The sequence below is a fragment of the Ovis aries genome, chromosome 19, assembly GCF_016772045.2.
Source record: "Ovis aries strain OAR_USU_Benz2616 breed Rambouillet chromosome 19, ARS-UI_Ramb_v3.0, whole genome shotgun sequence".
In the NCBI taxonomy this organism is placed as follows: Eukaryota; Metazoa; Chordata; class Mammalia; order Artiodactyla; family Bovidae; genus Ovis; species Ovis aries.
In genome coordinates, this window is record NC_056072.1 from 33,041,029 (window position 1) to 33,058,293 (window position 17,265).

Here is a 17,265-nt window from a genome sequence, read left to right on the forward strand (position 1 = left end):
CCAAGTGGGAAAGGAGGGATAGGGATAACTTGGGAGATTGCAACTGACATATTCATACTACTATATACAAAATAGATAAGCCATAAAATTCTACTGTATAACACAGAGCGCTCTATTCAACACTCTGTAATGACCTATACGGGAGAAGAATCTAAGAAAGAGTGGATATATGAATGTGTGTGTGTGTGTGCAGCAGATGATTCTCTTTGCTATACAGCAGAAACTAACAATATTATTAATAAACTATATTGCAATACTAATTAATTAAAATATATTTACAGATCATATGAATAAGCCACTTCTAACCCCTCTGTAAATAATGGCCACATATCCATGTTGTTGAGAACCATTGTCATAAGGAAAGTCTGGCCTCAGGTTTTTCCTCATGGCATGAGTGGAATCTAATCTGGGGTTAGAGACTCTCTAAGGAGGTGGGAAGTAGAGCTGGACTTTAAATATAATCAGTTATATTTGGGGTCCTGGCTTTCATGTTTGGTAATTGGTTATTATTATTTTTTTTAAATAATGTAGCTAGCTACCAAAATCAATAGATGAGAGCTGAACATTTTCTTTTTGAAAATGAAACAAACTACCTAAGGAAATAAAATAAATAAATGAGAGCCACTGTGGACCAAAGATGTCAGCAAAATGTAACTTCCACTGGGATGCTCCTGAGATCTTTCATAAGGAAATAATATCCTGAACTATTCAACCTAAAATCTTAAAATCTTCACTAGAAGGAGATTTGTGTGTGTTGGTGCAATTAGTAGCTTCCCCTTAAATTTACTTTGAAGTGTGAATATTATTTTATCACTTTTGTATAATGTCCACGGGCACTACAAAATCATATTCTATCACTACTGCATGAGCTCTGAGTCTCTACATCCCTTAGAATGTCTTTTACATTGGTTTCTTATATTTATAAACTAGGTGGAAGTGACTTGAGCCCTAGAATTTGCTAGACACTAAATCTTTTATTTGGAAGGTAGACAGTGAAAAGAGACATGATACACTTTGTCAAGCAAAACCAAATAGATTTTGAAATGGGACTGTCAAATTTAATTAAAACAGAAACTCATTCATGACACGATATTTGACCTTCCAAGGAGGAGTGCATATCCCATGCAGGTGAGGAATGTGTGAATTGTCTCATATAAACAGTTTTTATACCCTTCATAACTTATTTTATTAGTGACAATGCAAGGTGGCATAATATACCGCACTATAAAGTCACTATATTGCTTGGTGAAAGTTACATTGGATTTGATCAGAAAAAGATATGAATTGTGTGTTGGTGAAAACATTCTTCATTGTTCTATAATGGGGAAAAAAATAGTTAAACATCTCAGTGACATGTGACCTTGGTTACAAGGTCTGTTTATGGATAAATGCAATTATACACCAAAAAAGTCAGCAAATAAGCTTTACCTTCCTTGATAATCTTTGTCTTATGAACTGAGTCATATTTCCCTTTTACCATGAGAAAGGATTTGGATGAAACCCTTGGCATTTGCTCTAATTATGTTATAATATTATTCATCATTCTTGACTCGAAAGCTCAATATCAGTATTAGTCATACCACACTGAGCTCTTTATTAACCAGAAATACGTGATATACTTTTTAAAACCATATACATTCAGATTCAATAGGCAGATGGTAGTTACTGAAAATTCCCCAAACTGCTGCAAGTTAAATTTAAACACAAGTTGACGGTTCACACATTTTGGTAAGGGACTTGGATAAATGGAAACTGAATTTGATGACATTTACAAATATTTTCACTGTTTTCTTGGATGATTGCTTGATTCTGATGTGGTGTTTTCTTTTTTTCCCCCTTCTCTTTTCTTCCAACTCTTTCCCAGGGAATTTACCACATTAAGTGAACAACAGGAGATGAACTAACAGACATGGACCTCTAGACTGGGTCTTTCATTGACTTACAGGCTCTAGTTACAGAACAGAAAAAGCTGTGAGCCCCACATATTGAGAATCATGAGTACGGTCTACATGTGTGAGGCCATAGAAAAGAAAAACATTTGCTTCTCATTGGATTTCTTTATTCAGGACAAACACTCTTCAAAGGGTATTTCAGAAAATACTAATCTTATGGAAAAGGCCACATGGTCAAATATTTTGGGCAGTAATAAGTCTTGCAGAGTTTTTTAATGGAAATAGTCTCATTTTGGTTCATCTTATTTAAGAATGTTAGAAGACTGTATGTAAAAATCCAGACTTCTAAAAACAAAAAAAAAATCCAGACGTCTGGTTCTCTAGAAAAACTGAAGACATGACAATGCAGTAAATTTATCCTCACAAAGAAATAATTTCTTGCAGCTTCTATTAGTCAGCAAATGAGTGCTCCATTAGTCAAGGACCACTCAGCATGCTTGGATTCTGGAAGCCTTTTACTTTACTCCCCCGTTTTAGTCTTTCTTGAGGACACACAGTATCTTTTGATGTATTAAAGGCTCTGAGAATCCCTTTAAATACTTCTACTTTATTTTGTTGAAAAAAATTTCCCTAATATATTTGATTATAGAAGTCTCTTGCTCCACATTTTGGGATGTACTGTTCTAGATAAATCTTTGGATTTATGACTTCAGTTTTCACCTCTGAAATTTATAGATGAAATCAATTTGTAACATATTACATGGTACATGGATATGGACCACAAAATTCAAGCAAGTCTGAATTGTTGATATGAATTTATGCTGCCTCCTAGAAAATATTTGTTAAAGTGTTTAGGATGCTCAGATTTTGCAATAAGGTTTCCATTTCCATTTTTGGATGCTTCTATAGGCATTGAAGATGCAGAACAAATCCACCTAGCTAGAGTATTTATATATTCAATCAGATTTCAAGGTACATTAGAAGAGATGAAAGAGCCTCTGGATTTTACCCAAAGGTTAACTGAAAAATCCACTCTAGGAGACCCACGGTGCCACTGATCTAGTAATAGGCCCTAATAACACATATTCTGGAGAAAAGACTTTGGAGGGAAAAAACACACTTGCAGTATGATCTGATAAGTAACAGGAATGTACAGTAATATTATGCTCTACTGGAGTGCTAACATATCTACTTAAACAAGAATTTAAGTAGATAGTCTTTCTTATAATTGTCAGCTAAGTAACTCTAAAAAAACAAGATGGACACAAATTGATCTTTGGGGGGCTGAGCCCTATATGTATCATCCAGGTGATCACTTTGGAAGCCCAATAATAGGATTTGACATTTCATCTTGCTGGCTGAGGACACTGAACTTCTAGTAATGAATTTCTAGTTTTCAGATTATTAGAGTTGGAAATATTGGTTATGATGGCAGCAATGACCTTGTGCAAATAATTCTTGTGGACTATATGTCACTACATGAATGTTCTCTGGATTTGGCTAACTCTGATTGAGGGAAAATAAATGGCAAAGGAAGAGGACACAGTGATTTAGAAAGAAGTTATTTACCACTTTAATAGGGCTGTCCAACATTTGGTCACACAGATCAGTCTGAAACCTAACTGCTTTAACAGTCTTTCCATCTCACCAGAAGAGATCTCTGAATACTCTTGGAAAAATCAAATCAAATGTAGAAAGAGGTGCCATGATAAGACTTGTTGCTACAGCACTATGTTATTAATGATGTCAGACTTTGGATTTAATCAGAGGACATTTCTGCAGTTTAGGATAGCTATACAAAGCCTTAAGACACTGTATTTACAGAACTCAATACCGGGATCCATATTTGACCATCACTCTGCCGGAGTCTTAACAGCATGGTGGAGTGGCTCCCTCAAGAATCCTTGTTTTTCTTTATCTGTGGAAAAGCTAGTAGTTCTAAAAATATTTTCCTGGAAGAGGTTAGAACGGTATTATATATCAATTGAATATAAAGTATGGTTATGTAAGCCAAGCTTGCATGCTAATATTGTACAGGACAGAAAACAACAAGTCAGGATGATGTGCTTCCTCGGACCATCTGTAGAAACAGAAGGGAGCTCTTGCCTCGGTGTTGTTTTGATGCCTCAGATTCCAGGAGTCCACCTGTAGCTGGCCTTCCAGTGTCAGTGCCATGCCCACCTCTCAAAAGGGCACATGTTTTCCTTGCCGATAGCAAAAGAAATGACAAGAAAACAAAACAAAACATCCAAAACTCAAAGACGTACACCAGCCGTCTCAAACTGTGGTACAGTTCATTTCTTGAAGAGAATATATAATATTTCAAAATATTATGTATATACATGTATTTCAAGTGGTACAAAGTAACTATAGATCCAAATGAGAAGATAGTTGATCGTTCTTCGTAATCCCAAAAAATTTGCATTGAGAAAACCCATTTTTTTTTCTTAACCCACTTTCCATGGTACCGTCAAAACTTCAGGTCTTCTCCCTCTAGGATACTCTGTGATACACAGTAAAAGCACTGTGCTTATCTGGTAATCAGTCAAAGTGCAAATAAGAAATCCATTTGGCTTCTAATGTATAAGATGTTTTAACTTTTTAAAATGTATTTTCCGCAGAGTTGATTTTCCTCTATTACTATAACAAATGCTTCCGTTAGGTTCTTGGGTGAATCTGAAAGCAAAGAGAGAAAGAAAGAAATTTCAGGAAGAAAAGAAGGAAAAGAAGGCACAAAGAAAGATGATTAGGAGGAAAATTAAGGACACCATGAATTTTTAGGATGTTGCTTCTTTCAAGCGCACTGAAATAAAAAATGTTCAAGCCTAGAGCAGTAGCTTTCAAATGGTGATCAAAGCACATGCACAGGCCACAATATTTTATCAGTTCACTAATTTTTGCCACAAGTGAGGACACAGACTCTTGGAGCAATGGTTAAGAAAGACTGCGAGCATCGGTATGCAACCTACGTAACTGTGGGGAGCCCTGTGCTGAAAAGGACCTCACACTTGGTTTAATGACCTGCAACTGCCATCTTGAAATTCTTAGTAATATTTAAAAAGGGGTTTGTGTTTTCATTCTGTACTGGACTCTTTCTGTAAATTATGTAGTTATTCCTATGTCTATCTGATGAGAATGTCATGAGAAGGAAATTCATTAGCCTTGTCATGTTGGTCGCTCGTAAGATGCAGAGGGGTGGCACAAGGTGAAGTCATTGCCAAGGTTGGATCACACTTGTTGAGGAATTTAAGAGACCTTTGCTAGGCGAGAAACTATTCCACTCAAACAATGATATAGTTTTCAAGGGCAATCAATGGCATACTTCTATAACTGCTGATGTCATTCAATCCATTCAAATAATGGTCCCAAAGACTCAAATTCAGAAGGATGCATGCATGAAGAATCACTGGTTTAGAGCATGATGATGGTTCTAATAAAGTTGAAGGTTCTATTCTAGAGTTCTAGGACTTAAAACAGTTTTCTCCATTATCTCTTTTTTTTTTTTTTTAGTTTTTTATTTTTTAAATTTTAAAATCTTTAATTCTTACATGCATTCCCAAACATGAACCCCCTCCCACCTCCCTCCCCATAACATCTTTCTGGGTCATCCCCATGCACCAGCCCCAAGCATGCTGCATCCTGCGTCAGACATAGACTGGCGATTCAATTCACATGATAGTATACATGTTAGAATGTCATTCTCCCAAATCATCCCACCCTCTCCCTCTCCCTCTGAGTCCAAAAGTCCGTTATACACATCTGTGTCTCTTTCCCTGTCTTGCATACAGGGTCATCATTGCCATCTTCCTAAATTCCATATATATGTGTTAGTATACTGTATTGGTGTTTTTCTTTCTGGCTTACTTCACTCTGTATAATCGGCTCCAGTTTCATCCATCTCATCAGAACTGATTCAAATGAATTCTTTTTAACGGCTGAGTAATACTCCATTGTGTATATGTACCACAGCTTTCTTATCCATTCATCTGCTGATGGACATCTAGGTTGTTTCGATGTCCTGGCTATTATAAACAGTGCTGCGATGAACATTGGGGTACATGTGTCTCTTTCAATTCTGGTTTCCTCGGTGTGTATGCCCAGCAGTGGGATTGCTGGGTCATAAGGTAGTTCTATTTGCAATTTTTAAGGAATCTCCACACTGTTCTCCATAGTGGCTGTACTAGTTTGCATTCCCACCAACAGTGTAGGAGGGTTCCCTTTTCTCCTCCATTATCTCTTAATTCTTTATAGTTTTAGAAACTGAGTATTCTGAGTCCAGGAGTGAAGTCCATTTAAAGCTTTCAGGGTTAGGTAGGAATGGTAATACATGCTTGCATTCAAAAGTTGGTTGGGCCAGGGGCAGAATGTATAAGAAAACTTCACAGATTTATTTTTTTACTCTTTCTGTACAAATAACAGATACTTTCAAACTTTGGTTTCTTATAGTCCAGTGGTGTTTATGACCTTTGTTTTCACTGTCTTCTTTTCCACCAAAAGGAAGGAGAAAGAGACATTTCCAAAACTAATCTGGAATTGCCTTAAAAAAAAAAATGTGTAATGACCCTCTCTCTCTCCCCATCCCACCCGACTTTAGGCTCTATCCTTCGTGGAAGACCAGGGGCCATGTCATGACCATCATCACATTCCCAAGACTTTAACTTTAGAGAATAGAGGTTTAATACTATTTATTAGTTAAAGAAATGAATGAGCACACTTGGATCATTTGTGGCAATTTTGATAGCAGTTTATTCTTTAAGAAGATAGCTTACTCTTCCTTCCTGCAGTCTCTAAATACCACTCCCACTCCAGCCTCCCCTCTTTCCCCATCATTTCTCTCTCTCTCTCTCTCTCTCTCTCTCTCTCAAAGGCATCTCTTGCAAAATGTACAGATGCGATCAAGACTGTCAAGACTCTCAGAACCTTTCATGCCTGGTGGAATTTGGAGTGAAGAAGCTGGAATATGTCAAAGCTGGTATTTTACTCCTCAGTTATATTAAAAAAAAAAAACAAAACAAAACATTGAGGTGATTACAGTGGGTGGAGATATGCAAAGCCATTAGGAGAATAAGGCCAGGAGGCTGTGGACAAATGACTCTGGTGAATTGCACTAGGTGAGTCACAGGGCATATCACATCTGAAAAGATGGCTATTGTGGTTCGGTGTATAATCTGAGGGGTTAGGTTGCAATCTGAGGTCTGTAACTTACTCTTTTAGGGAATGAGACTTTACAGTGTACACTAACTGTTGATCTCCTCACTAATGTGAAGGACATTAACATCTTGGATGAAGGAAATCCAAGAAATTGCTGGATATTTGCCCAGATATAAAACCAGATTACGTTTTGGTATTTTAATCTACTAATTTTCCTTCCCGAGTGATTTTGGATTTGTCCTCATTTTATTCCCTTCCTCTTCCTGTCCCCAATCAATCATTGTTCACTTTCTACACATAAATTATTACAGCATTGTCAGACAACTTATTTCCTCAAAGGGGAAGTCTAGCTTTCTGAATTAAGTCATTATTCCTGAATACACAAGGCAGTAGATTCTTTCCTGAATACATAGACTATAGCCTCTTCACCTTTCACACTTATGCTTTTCCTCCATCAGCTTAAAGAAAAGAGATAAACCAATGGGTATCCACAACCATAGGAAAAAAATCTCTAGTCAATATTTAGGCAGGTTAGTCTTGCTACAAACTACCTACAAAGCAATGTAATTAAAAAAAAAATAAAACAAAACAAAACTGAAGCCATGATCAAGGAGGAACAGGGGTAAAATTTAGTCAACTTACGTTTTTCATATATCAGTTTAAAGAAAAGGGATAAACTAATGGATATCTAAAACTATAGGAAGAAAATCTCTAGCCAATATTTAGGTAGTTTAGTCTTGCTCCAAATTCCTAACAAAGCAATTTGATAAAACAATGCAAGCTATGATCAAGCAGGAACAGTGTTAAAGTTTAGCTAAGAAGCTTCACCCAGATGCACCAAGCTTCTTCTCAGAAGGCATCTAGCTTACTGTGCCCATGCCAAGTTTTTGGAGCACCTCTCAAGTGTGATTACTTTCTCTCCATAGCGTGGCATTCAGGAAGTTTCCTCTTTCCTTATGATTTATTCTGCCAAGTCTCCTGAAAGGGAAGCCTCTGCTTGATTCCACTTATCTTTTCTCCTTCCTTCTGAGCTTTATTGCACCCAGATCCAATTTCCTCAAGATTTTCCTTCAGATTGTGGCCTGTTACCCTGGCTAGTCTATATTCTGTGGTATCTGGTGGGTTAAATGAAACACTGAATTTCTACTCTCCATCTTCCTTAAAAAATGAGCATTCTAAAAATTTAAACTAAAGCACACTTTGAACCATCTTTTGTTTATTGACATTTCAAAAAATGCTGAGAATTTTGGCTTAGGATGATTAGTTGGGAAGTAACTCACACAATAGGGAGTTTATATGGAAAAAAAAATGTAGGGAGAAAGCCTGAAGTCCCAGGAATCTTTCCTCCAGATTTCTTTACACTGAATCTCCTTTTAAAAAATAAGTTTGCAGGAAATTTACAGTTGCCATTAGCAGTCTGAGTATGTTTCTTCAGTTTTCTGCTTTTGTTTTTTTCTTAAAGAACTCTTTGAACCAATGTTACCCATACAACAAAAAGAGGTGATTTTCTTTATTCTTCCTTTCACTTTAATAAGGTCTTGAATTTTTTACCCTAAAGATTACTTCTTAAAGGACAACGAAAACATATGATTCCTAATTAAAATACATCTGTGACTTAAACTTTTAAAAGTTAAATTGCTAGGGATACTAGAAAAATTCATATAAAACCTATTTTTTAGAGCATATGATCTAAGGACTAGTGTTAACCATTTATATGGGATGGAGCGTCTGTGTATATCATTTGGACTTGTGGCTTTTGTGTTTAAAAGTGTTTATTTCATGAATGTCTTTGTAAAGAAGGGGGAAGAAAATATGTCAACTGCAGTGTTTGAGTTTTCGTAAGGTCTGAAACATTCAGCTTTCTCTACTGCCTTCTTTTTCCTTCTCTAAAGAGAGACTTGAGAATTCTTAGTTGACTGACATGCCACACACATGGCTATAGAGGACCCTCTTATTTCCTTGCCTGAAACAGATGTACACATCAGAAACAGGCACATCTTCTGCTTTTAAACTGCCTGTAAGGGTGATTTATTTCTCTTATACTGTTCAACTATTTGGATTGCGTTCAGCCCACCTATGGCATAGTGAACACAATGTGTACTTGACTCTGTTACCATGATCAGATTCCACACACCATACTTTGGTGATTCAGAAGAATGTCTAGGATGTATTACCACAAGCATGATGGTTTAAAAATATACTCTATGAAAGCCAAATAAAAGAAAGTGACACGAGTCACAAATAAGTAGCATTAAATTTCTCTGTTTTGTTTTATTTTCTGTCAGCCAAAGAATCTTCTCATTGGTACTCTTGGAACTTTACATATCTAAATTCTGAAATATTTTGACTTGCATTATTGTTCTTTAAGGAGTTTTAAGTCTGAAAGTACTATGAGAACAAGGATTACCATCAATGAAGGGTGATTGGTTATCACTTGGAATAGGGAATGGAGATTTGGCAGAGAGTATGTCAACAACATGTTCAAAACAACGGCTATTGATTTCCAACCATACTGGCTAAAATACAGAGTAGCTTAAAACTAACTTGCAAGGGTAGCTTCAAATTATCTGGTAAAATCATCTTCATGAAAAATGTAGCCAAAGGGAAACCAAAAAATCCATACTCTAGACCAGCTAATTAAGATGACTTCTGGGGTATTAGCACAAACTAGGTTCAGTTTTAAACACTCTCTTCTGTAGATGTTGCACTGAAATGAAATACAATAGTCCAGATTGAACTTCTTGGCACCTTCAATTTGTAGGTTAACAAGATAGGATGATTTTGACAAGCCTTCTGGCTGCAAGCCAGGGACGTAGAGCCATTTACTGGCTAACGTGGTCAGCATAGGCAACTAAACTAGAAAAACAGAGCCTTCACTTATAAAAAGTTTCATAAAGTGTTATGTTTTCTGCATCACAAAAATGCAAGAACCAATTTTATTTTTTGAAATGAAAATTCTGAGAAGAAAGACCAGGTTAAGACTCATGATTGAGGGGCTGGAATCAGATATGCCCTTTGAAATTTGGATCATTCTTTTGGAAACTTACAAGTTCAACATATTGGAATTTTAACTAGTGGAGCTTGCTTTAAAAAGTACCCAATACTTGCAACATATTCACACATAACAGGGCTGATATTCTCATGGTTCATGTACATATCACCATGCTGACTGTTAAAATACAAATAGACTTTTGTACTAATAGAGTTTTGTATAGTGAATAGTTACTGTCTTACACACCCTAAAGGACCCCCCTCGGTACCCCCATTAGAACTTCCAAACTTTCTTATGAACCAGTAACTACAGAGTCAACAACTGGCCTAGACTGGCTTCTCTAACCTTTTCCAGCCTCATGACACCAGTTCTGATGGGCTGGGTAGCCTCATACACATCATTACATATTTTGAAGCCAATTCCTGTTTCAACCACACAAAGCAAAGAACAATTATTCACATCAGAGAAATCTTTCATTTCCCTAAAAGGGCATCAAAAATTCCTTTAAACAACCTTTAGAAAAGAGTAGTACTTAAATGCAGAGCTTTTTAGAAAACCATCTGGATGAATTAGGTAAGATCTTATTTTATTATCTATTCTGAGCACCATAGATGTCCAATGCATTATCCGAATACCCGCCTCACTGCCCCTCTTCCCTTTGGCGATGGCAGCCTAGCTTTGTTTATGAGTCCATAACAGACACACTAAACTGCTCAGTATGGAGAAGTCAAGTTCAATCTCTAACTTCTCTTTGATGGATGGACACTGATCTGAACCATCAAAAATAGTTTCTGCTGGGGAAAAGGCTTCTTTCTCTCCTGTTCAAAGCTTCTCTGGGTGCTCTTTATACAACCCAAAGGCAAACAGTACAGTTTGTAACATGCATGAGACATTTGGGAAAACAAAAAACAAACAACTTACTCTTGTGGTCTTGATTTTATTGCCTGTAGCACACATCCATCCAGAATTATCAGGGAGTGTTTTACACTCTTCTCCTTCTAGACAAGGCTCCATCTCACACCACCATTTCCCAATCACAATGGAGGCTGTGCAAAGACAGGAAACAAGTTTGTTGCAATTCATCCAATCTGGCATGAGACTGTGTCCTTCTATAGATGTTAATGTTCTATGAGACACATTAGGTCCTTTTTAACCTTTCATGATTGGCTAAGAACACTATTAAGAAGAGTAAGATTTTAACTTAAAACATCTTCAAATGCAAATATAACGATGCCATCTGGTTTCATCAAGCTACATTTTGTCCAGAATCTCCTTGTATGATGAAAATATGAAGAATGGGGGCATTTACTTGTTAGAGAAACTTCTGCGTTTGTTTTGTAGATCAAGACTTTGGTACTTTCTTTTCAGTGTGAGGGACAAAAGGACTAAATGTTCTTTAGAATGACTGACCGAGCAGTTCTTTTTCAGAAAGGCCAGTTTATTCACCCCCAGCATTAGGGTTTATCTCTCAGCCTAGGGCCTTTGAGAATTTCAAAGGCCCACTGAAAAAAAGAAAAAAATGAACTGATGGAAAATACAAAAGAAAGCCTGAGAAATTAAAACCAACAGTCACAATAAAGGAAATTATTTGTTTACAGTCAAAAGTGTATTTGATGTGAGCTTTCAGTGTGTTTCCTTTCAATGTGTTTGAGGTGATATGAGTGGAAATTTTAAAACCTGAGCCTCAGATAAAACAGCTCTACTTTTTAGGGTGACACCGAGGAGGACCACATTAGGAAGCTGGCAATGAATTTAGTGGCTGGATTTATAACACACTTTTTTGGATAATGAGATTTTATAAAACTAGAGACTGGATTCACTCAGTACAAATCAAGCAGCCCCAGAGCTTTAATATCTTGAGTGAAAATGATTTCTGCATAAGCATTGGTCATTTCTGAGGATCCTCAAGACATTGGTTTATTTTTATTTTTATTTTTTACCAAATTCACCTGGCTTTTTCATGAAAAATCCTTAACATATCTGTGAGTGTTTCTTTTGTGATACTTTCCAAATGGCTGTCTTTACACTGAACTGGAACACTAGGTCTTTATCCAAAAAAAAAAAAGTCACTTTTCAATCCCTCACATTCCCACGTTGTCTCTACCATGATGTTTTGTCTCAAAACAACAAAGAATTGAGCTGCAGGAGTTGCTTGTATATTTTTGAGATTAGTTGTTTGTCAGTAGCTTCATTTGCTATTATTTTCTCCCATTCTGAAGGCTGTCTTTTCACCTTGCTTATAGTTTCTCAATTCCAGAAAAATAAACGACCCAATCAAAAAAATGGGCCAAAGAACTAAATAGACATTTCTCCAAAGAAGACATACAGACGGCTAACAAACACATGAAAAGATGCTCAACATCACTCATTATCAGAGAAATGCAAATCAAAACCACAATGAGGTAACATTTCACGCCAGTCAGAATGGCTGCGATCCAAAAGTCTACAAGCAATAAATGCTGGAGAGGATGTGGAGAAAAGGGAATCCTCTTACACTGTTGGTGGGAATGCAAACTAGTACAGTCACTATGGAGAACAGCGTGGAGATTCCTTAAAAAACTGAAAATAGAACTGCCATATGACTCAGCAATCCCACTGCTAGGCATACACACCAAGGAAACCAGAATTGAAAGAGACACATGTACCCCAATGTTCATCACAGCACTGTTTATAATAGCCAGGGCATGGAAGCAACCTAGATGTCCATCAGCAGATGAATGGATAAGAAAGCTGTGGTACATAAACACAATGGAGTATTACTCAGCCATTAAAAAGAATACATTTGAATCCGTTCTAATGAGGTGGATGAAACTGGAGCCTATTATACAGAGTGAAGTAAGCCAGAAAGAAAAACACCAATAGAGTATACTAACACATATATATGGAATTTAGAAAGATGGTAACAATAACCCTGTATGCGAGAAAGCAAAAGAGACACATGTATAGGACAGTCTTTTGGACTCTGTGGGAGAGGGAGGGGGGAATGATTTGGGAGAATGGCATTGAAATATGTATAATATCATATAAGAATTGCCAGTCTAGGTTCGATGCAGGGTACAGGATGCATGGGGCTGGTACACTGGGATGACCCAGAGGGATGGTACGGGGAGGGAGGTGAGGGGGGCGGTTCAGGATGGGGAACACATGTACACCCGTAGTGGATTCATGTTGATGTATGGCAAAACCAATACAATATTGTAAAGTAATTAGCCTCCAATTAAAATAAATAAATTTAAATTAAAAAACAAAACAAAACAAAGAAATCACAGGACATCTCTTAACATCACAGGGCATTAATGTTAAAATGAAATGGGGTTCATGGTATAGGGAAGCAGGAGCACATTAAAATTCTCTATCCATCCAGCATACCCTAGAGAGATCAGACTGCTACCGCAGAAGCAGAATGGCTTAAATATCCATTTATCTGCATTTAAGTTTCCCTCTTCCACACTTTTCTTATTTCAGACTTCCCCTCCTTTAGAATTCAGTCTTCCTCAAACTTCCCTTTGAACAAAAATTATTCTGCAGGATTACATATGCAAAATCATGTCTACTCTATGGTCAACTTAAAGATTTTTTTTTCAAGGATACCTTTGCCTACATTTGATATACACCTTACATGTAGACTAGACAAAATCACAGAAAACACAACTCCATTGGACAGAGCAAGCAGAGGAAGTAAAAATCTTGCATATTGTTCTATCCATATGCAAAACAATGTGATATTTTTGAAAAACTCAGACTAAAAACAGAAAACACAAATCCTCTACAGCAAGGGTCTCCAGCCTCTGGACCATGGACCTGTTTCACCTTCAGATCAGCAGGGGCATTACATTGGAAATAAAGTGCACAAAGGGCTTCCCAGGTGGCTCAGACAGTAAAGTACCTGTCTGCAAGGCATGAGAATCAGGTTCAATTCCTGGGTTGGGAAGATCTCCTGGAGAAGGGAATGGCAACTCATTCCACTATTCTTGCCTGGAGAATTCCATGGACAGAGGAGCCTGGTGGGCTATAGTCCATAGGGTTGTAAAGAGTCAGACACGACTGAGCGACTAACACAAAGGGCACAATAAATGTAATGCTCTTGAATCATCCTGAAAGATGCCCCCACACCCAGTCCGTGGAAAAGCTATCTTCCACAAAATCAGTCCCAGGTACCACAATGGTGGGGATCACTATTCTAGAGGGTCCAAAATGATTATGAATGCTTTGAATGATTTTCTTTTTAATAGTAGGGTCCAGCATCAGGATGTGGAGTAGAAGAATCTTGTTATAAATTAAGAGGCCTTATTTGTGTGAACTAATAGGTTGACAATACTAAATAGAGAAGCATATATTTTGGAAGCAAGAAAAGCATATGTTGAGTTGAAGGGGAATAAAACCAAACAGCAAAGCTTTCAGGAACATAAGATACAAGTCAGTGTTTGGCAGTGCTTCTCGAGAGCTTCCAAGCTGAGGCTCCCCTTTGGCTTAAGTTCGGTCACACACAAGCCAATGACACTTGCCATGCTTGTCCCCTTAAAGCCCACCTAATATTTCAGAATTGTGCCCTGCATCTCAACCATCAAGAACAGAGACCCTATGATCTTTGCTTGGAGGGGAAACTGCCTTTCCCAAAGGTCTTAGATTTAGCATCTGTCCCCCTTCATTCACAGAGGCTCACAGATAATGAACAACTGCTGGTAAGGTCAGCCGTTAGTATCTTTGCCTCTTTCTAAAGGACCCCGTTCCGTCTTCTTCAGGCTGCTCTTTGCCCTCTCACAGCTGACCTACTTTGTTGCAAGCTAACAAAGCAGCTTCTCCCCTTTCTCTCAAGCATTAATATCTCCCGAATGAACATGTAGGCTGTAGGAAAAGCAATGCACCTCAAATCCTGAGTATCACTTTTAATTCAAGTTTATAAAGACTCACCAGCATGGAGGGAAAGAGAAAAAGCTTTTTAAGAATAAAAATGTCCCAGATCTGCCGATGGTCTCGAAAAATTCATATTACAGTTGCTTCTCCTACATGGAGTTTGATGACTTGGTATTCCCTCCGGCTTTTTAGAATCTAGTTCATTTTTCCAGGATAGCTTTTCTAAAGATGCTATTAGACCTGTGTTGTTTCTGCTTTATGCATTACACAGTCATTTTAATACCTATTATTTTATGGCCTAGGTCAAAATATAGTTTCTCATCCCCCCCCTTTTTTATGAACTCACATTCCCTGAAATATCTTTTAAAGAATTCACAAAGAAAGGATTTAAAAATTGCCTTCTCTTCTCCAATTTGGAAGCTACTGAAAACCTTCTGAATATTGGACAAGGAATGAACAATTGGATTTAATAAAATGAGCTAATATTAATGCTAGTTTATTTTTTAATGATTTTTCTTACAGAGGTAAGTATAATAATAAAACTGTAAATATAAATAATTCTAAGATACCTTGCATTATAATGGTCAGTTCAATAATACAAATGATAACTGACATTTCTGAATACTTCTTGTGTGTCTCTATGTTAGATACTTTTAAATGTATTATTTCATTCTTCAAAGCAATCCTATGAAGTAGATATCATGAGACCATTTGTTTTTTTAGATGAAAAAAAATAAGGCCCAGAAAGTTTAAGTAACTTTCCGAAGCTTATACAGGTAGAGTTCAGAAATTTACACAAGAATTCAGGTCTGCTTGACCATAAAAACCCATGTTTTCCACCATGATAATGCTAACTCATTTTAGTTGTGAGTTTAAAAATCATAGTTCTCTAAGAAAAACATGTATTGACTTAAGAGTGGATGAATGAATTCTCTCTGCTCTATTATTATTGAAAATAAATTTTGTATCAACCTGAACACTTGCAGAAAACAAAAACATTCAGCTTTTTGCAAAATTAACTTAAAAAATAATTTGGGAAGGAACAGTTGATCACACTCGTTTCTTCCTAGTCTCAGCTACATGTTGCTTCATTTCATTTGTCATAGCATTTTAAGAGAAATTCCCACTAGTGAACACTTTATGAATCTATAAGAAACTTATGAGGTAGATGTCTAACTGCTCTAAGAACTTTTCTCTCTTAGAAGAACTGAATTAATTAAATATCAGCTGCAAAACCCAACTCTCTCTTATGTGTGGTGATTGTGAAAAAGAATCTTAAAAGTCCCTTTTAACCCTGGGATTCTGAGATTCTATGAATGTGCCATGTTCAGGAAAATATCTGATCTTCAACTTTTTCAAGAATGTGCATCTTTCCTTGAGAGATTCTTAAAATCACTAAGGCCACTTTAATCATGAGTCTTGATTTCGCCCTTATACCAGGTCCTATTGCTATCAAGCAGAAGACAGACTATAAAAGGAGAGTGAATCCATCTTTTGGTGATAAATTGTAAATGGAGCAGAAATCCCATTTAAAAAAAATTTTTTCGGTTGTTGTTCACTGTGAGGAATTTTCCCATGAAAATAGAATGGGATATAATAAGCAATGGGTTTAATATATATTAAAAAATACTGTCTAACAATTGTCCTTTTTAAAAAATCATTTCAGCAGATAATGTTTGAGTTGTGGTTCAGCAAATGTTTATTGGGTACTTTGCATAGTCAAAGCTCCCTGATTTGCTGAGAGTAATAAAATAATGAACATGACATAGTCCCTACCCTGAGAGCCTACAGCTTGGCTCAGGGTTTTTCAATATGAACACTATTGGTATTTTAGCATGAATTATGGTAAAGAGAAATAAATGAACAAAAATTGCTCCTCCAGTAGTAAATATGATGAGGTACTAGAACAGCAGCCTCACGATTAGGAGTAGTAGGAAAATAGAAACTCTTAGTAAGATTGTAGAAGTTTCTTAAAGCAAGGAGCCTGAGCTTAAAAAAAAATTGTTTTGTCATTAACTTATTTTTTAAGGAAAGGTAAGTCATTGAGGATTCTTAATTTTCCAAGCAAAGGGAGGACCTATTTATAGGAGTGACTGGGGGAAGATGAATTTGGCAGATATGCAAGATGCAAGAAGGAAGAAGCAAGCACCTGAAATGCCAGGTAAGCACCACTGCATTCAGACAGAGAAGCGACAGGTCTTGAGTTTTGGTTGCCTGCTCTAGAATTGTGAAACACGGAAGAGTGGAAAGTGATATTAGGAACAGTTGGGGGAAATACAATTGCCAGTATCTCAACCATGTTAATTGTAATCCTAACCACACTGGACACTAATTATTAGCTTATGTGCCAGGGGCTTCTCTGGTGGTATAAGGGTA

General features: G+C 36.9%; 1 protein-coding gene across 3 annotated transcripts in view; it reads right to left on the reverse strand.

The window, feature by feature from the left end:
- Nucleotides 1-954: 954 nt before the first annotated feature.
- The window catches only part of TAFA1 (TAFA chemokine like family member 1), a 527,210-nt gene continuing 510,899 nt past the window's right edge, over nucleotides 955-17,265 (reverse strand). For 2 of the 3 annotated variants that reach the window (XM_060402893.1, XM_004018339.6), the window contains exons 4-5: nucleotides 10,957-11,081; nucleotides 955-4,568 (exon numbers count right to left, since the gene is read on the reverse strand). In XM_060402893.1, coding sequence (XP_060258876.1) covers nucleotides 4,551-4,568; nucleotides 10,957-11,081 — 143 coding nt within the window. In that variant the 3' untranslated portion in view covers nucleotides 955-4,550. Of the gene's footprint in view, nucleotides 4,569-8,486; nucleotides 11,082-17,265 lie in introns of those variants that run through there. The other variant, XM_060402892.1, reaches the window with a different exon arrangement.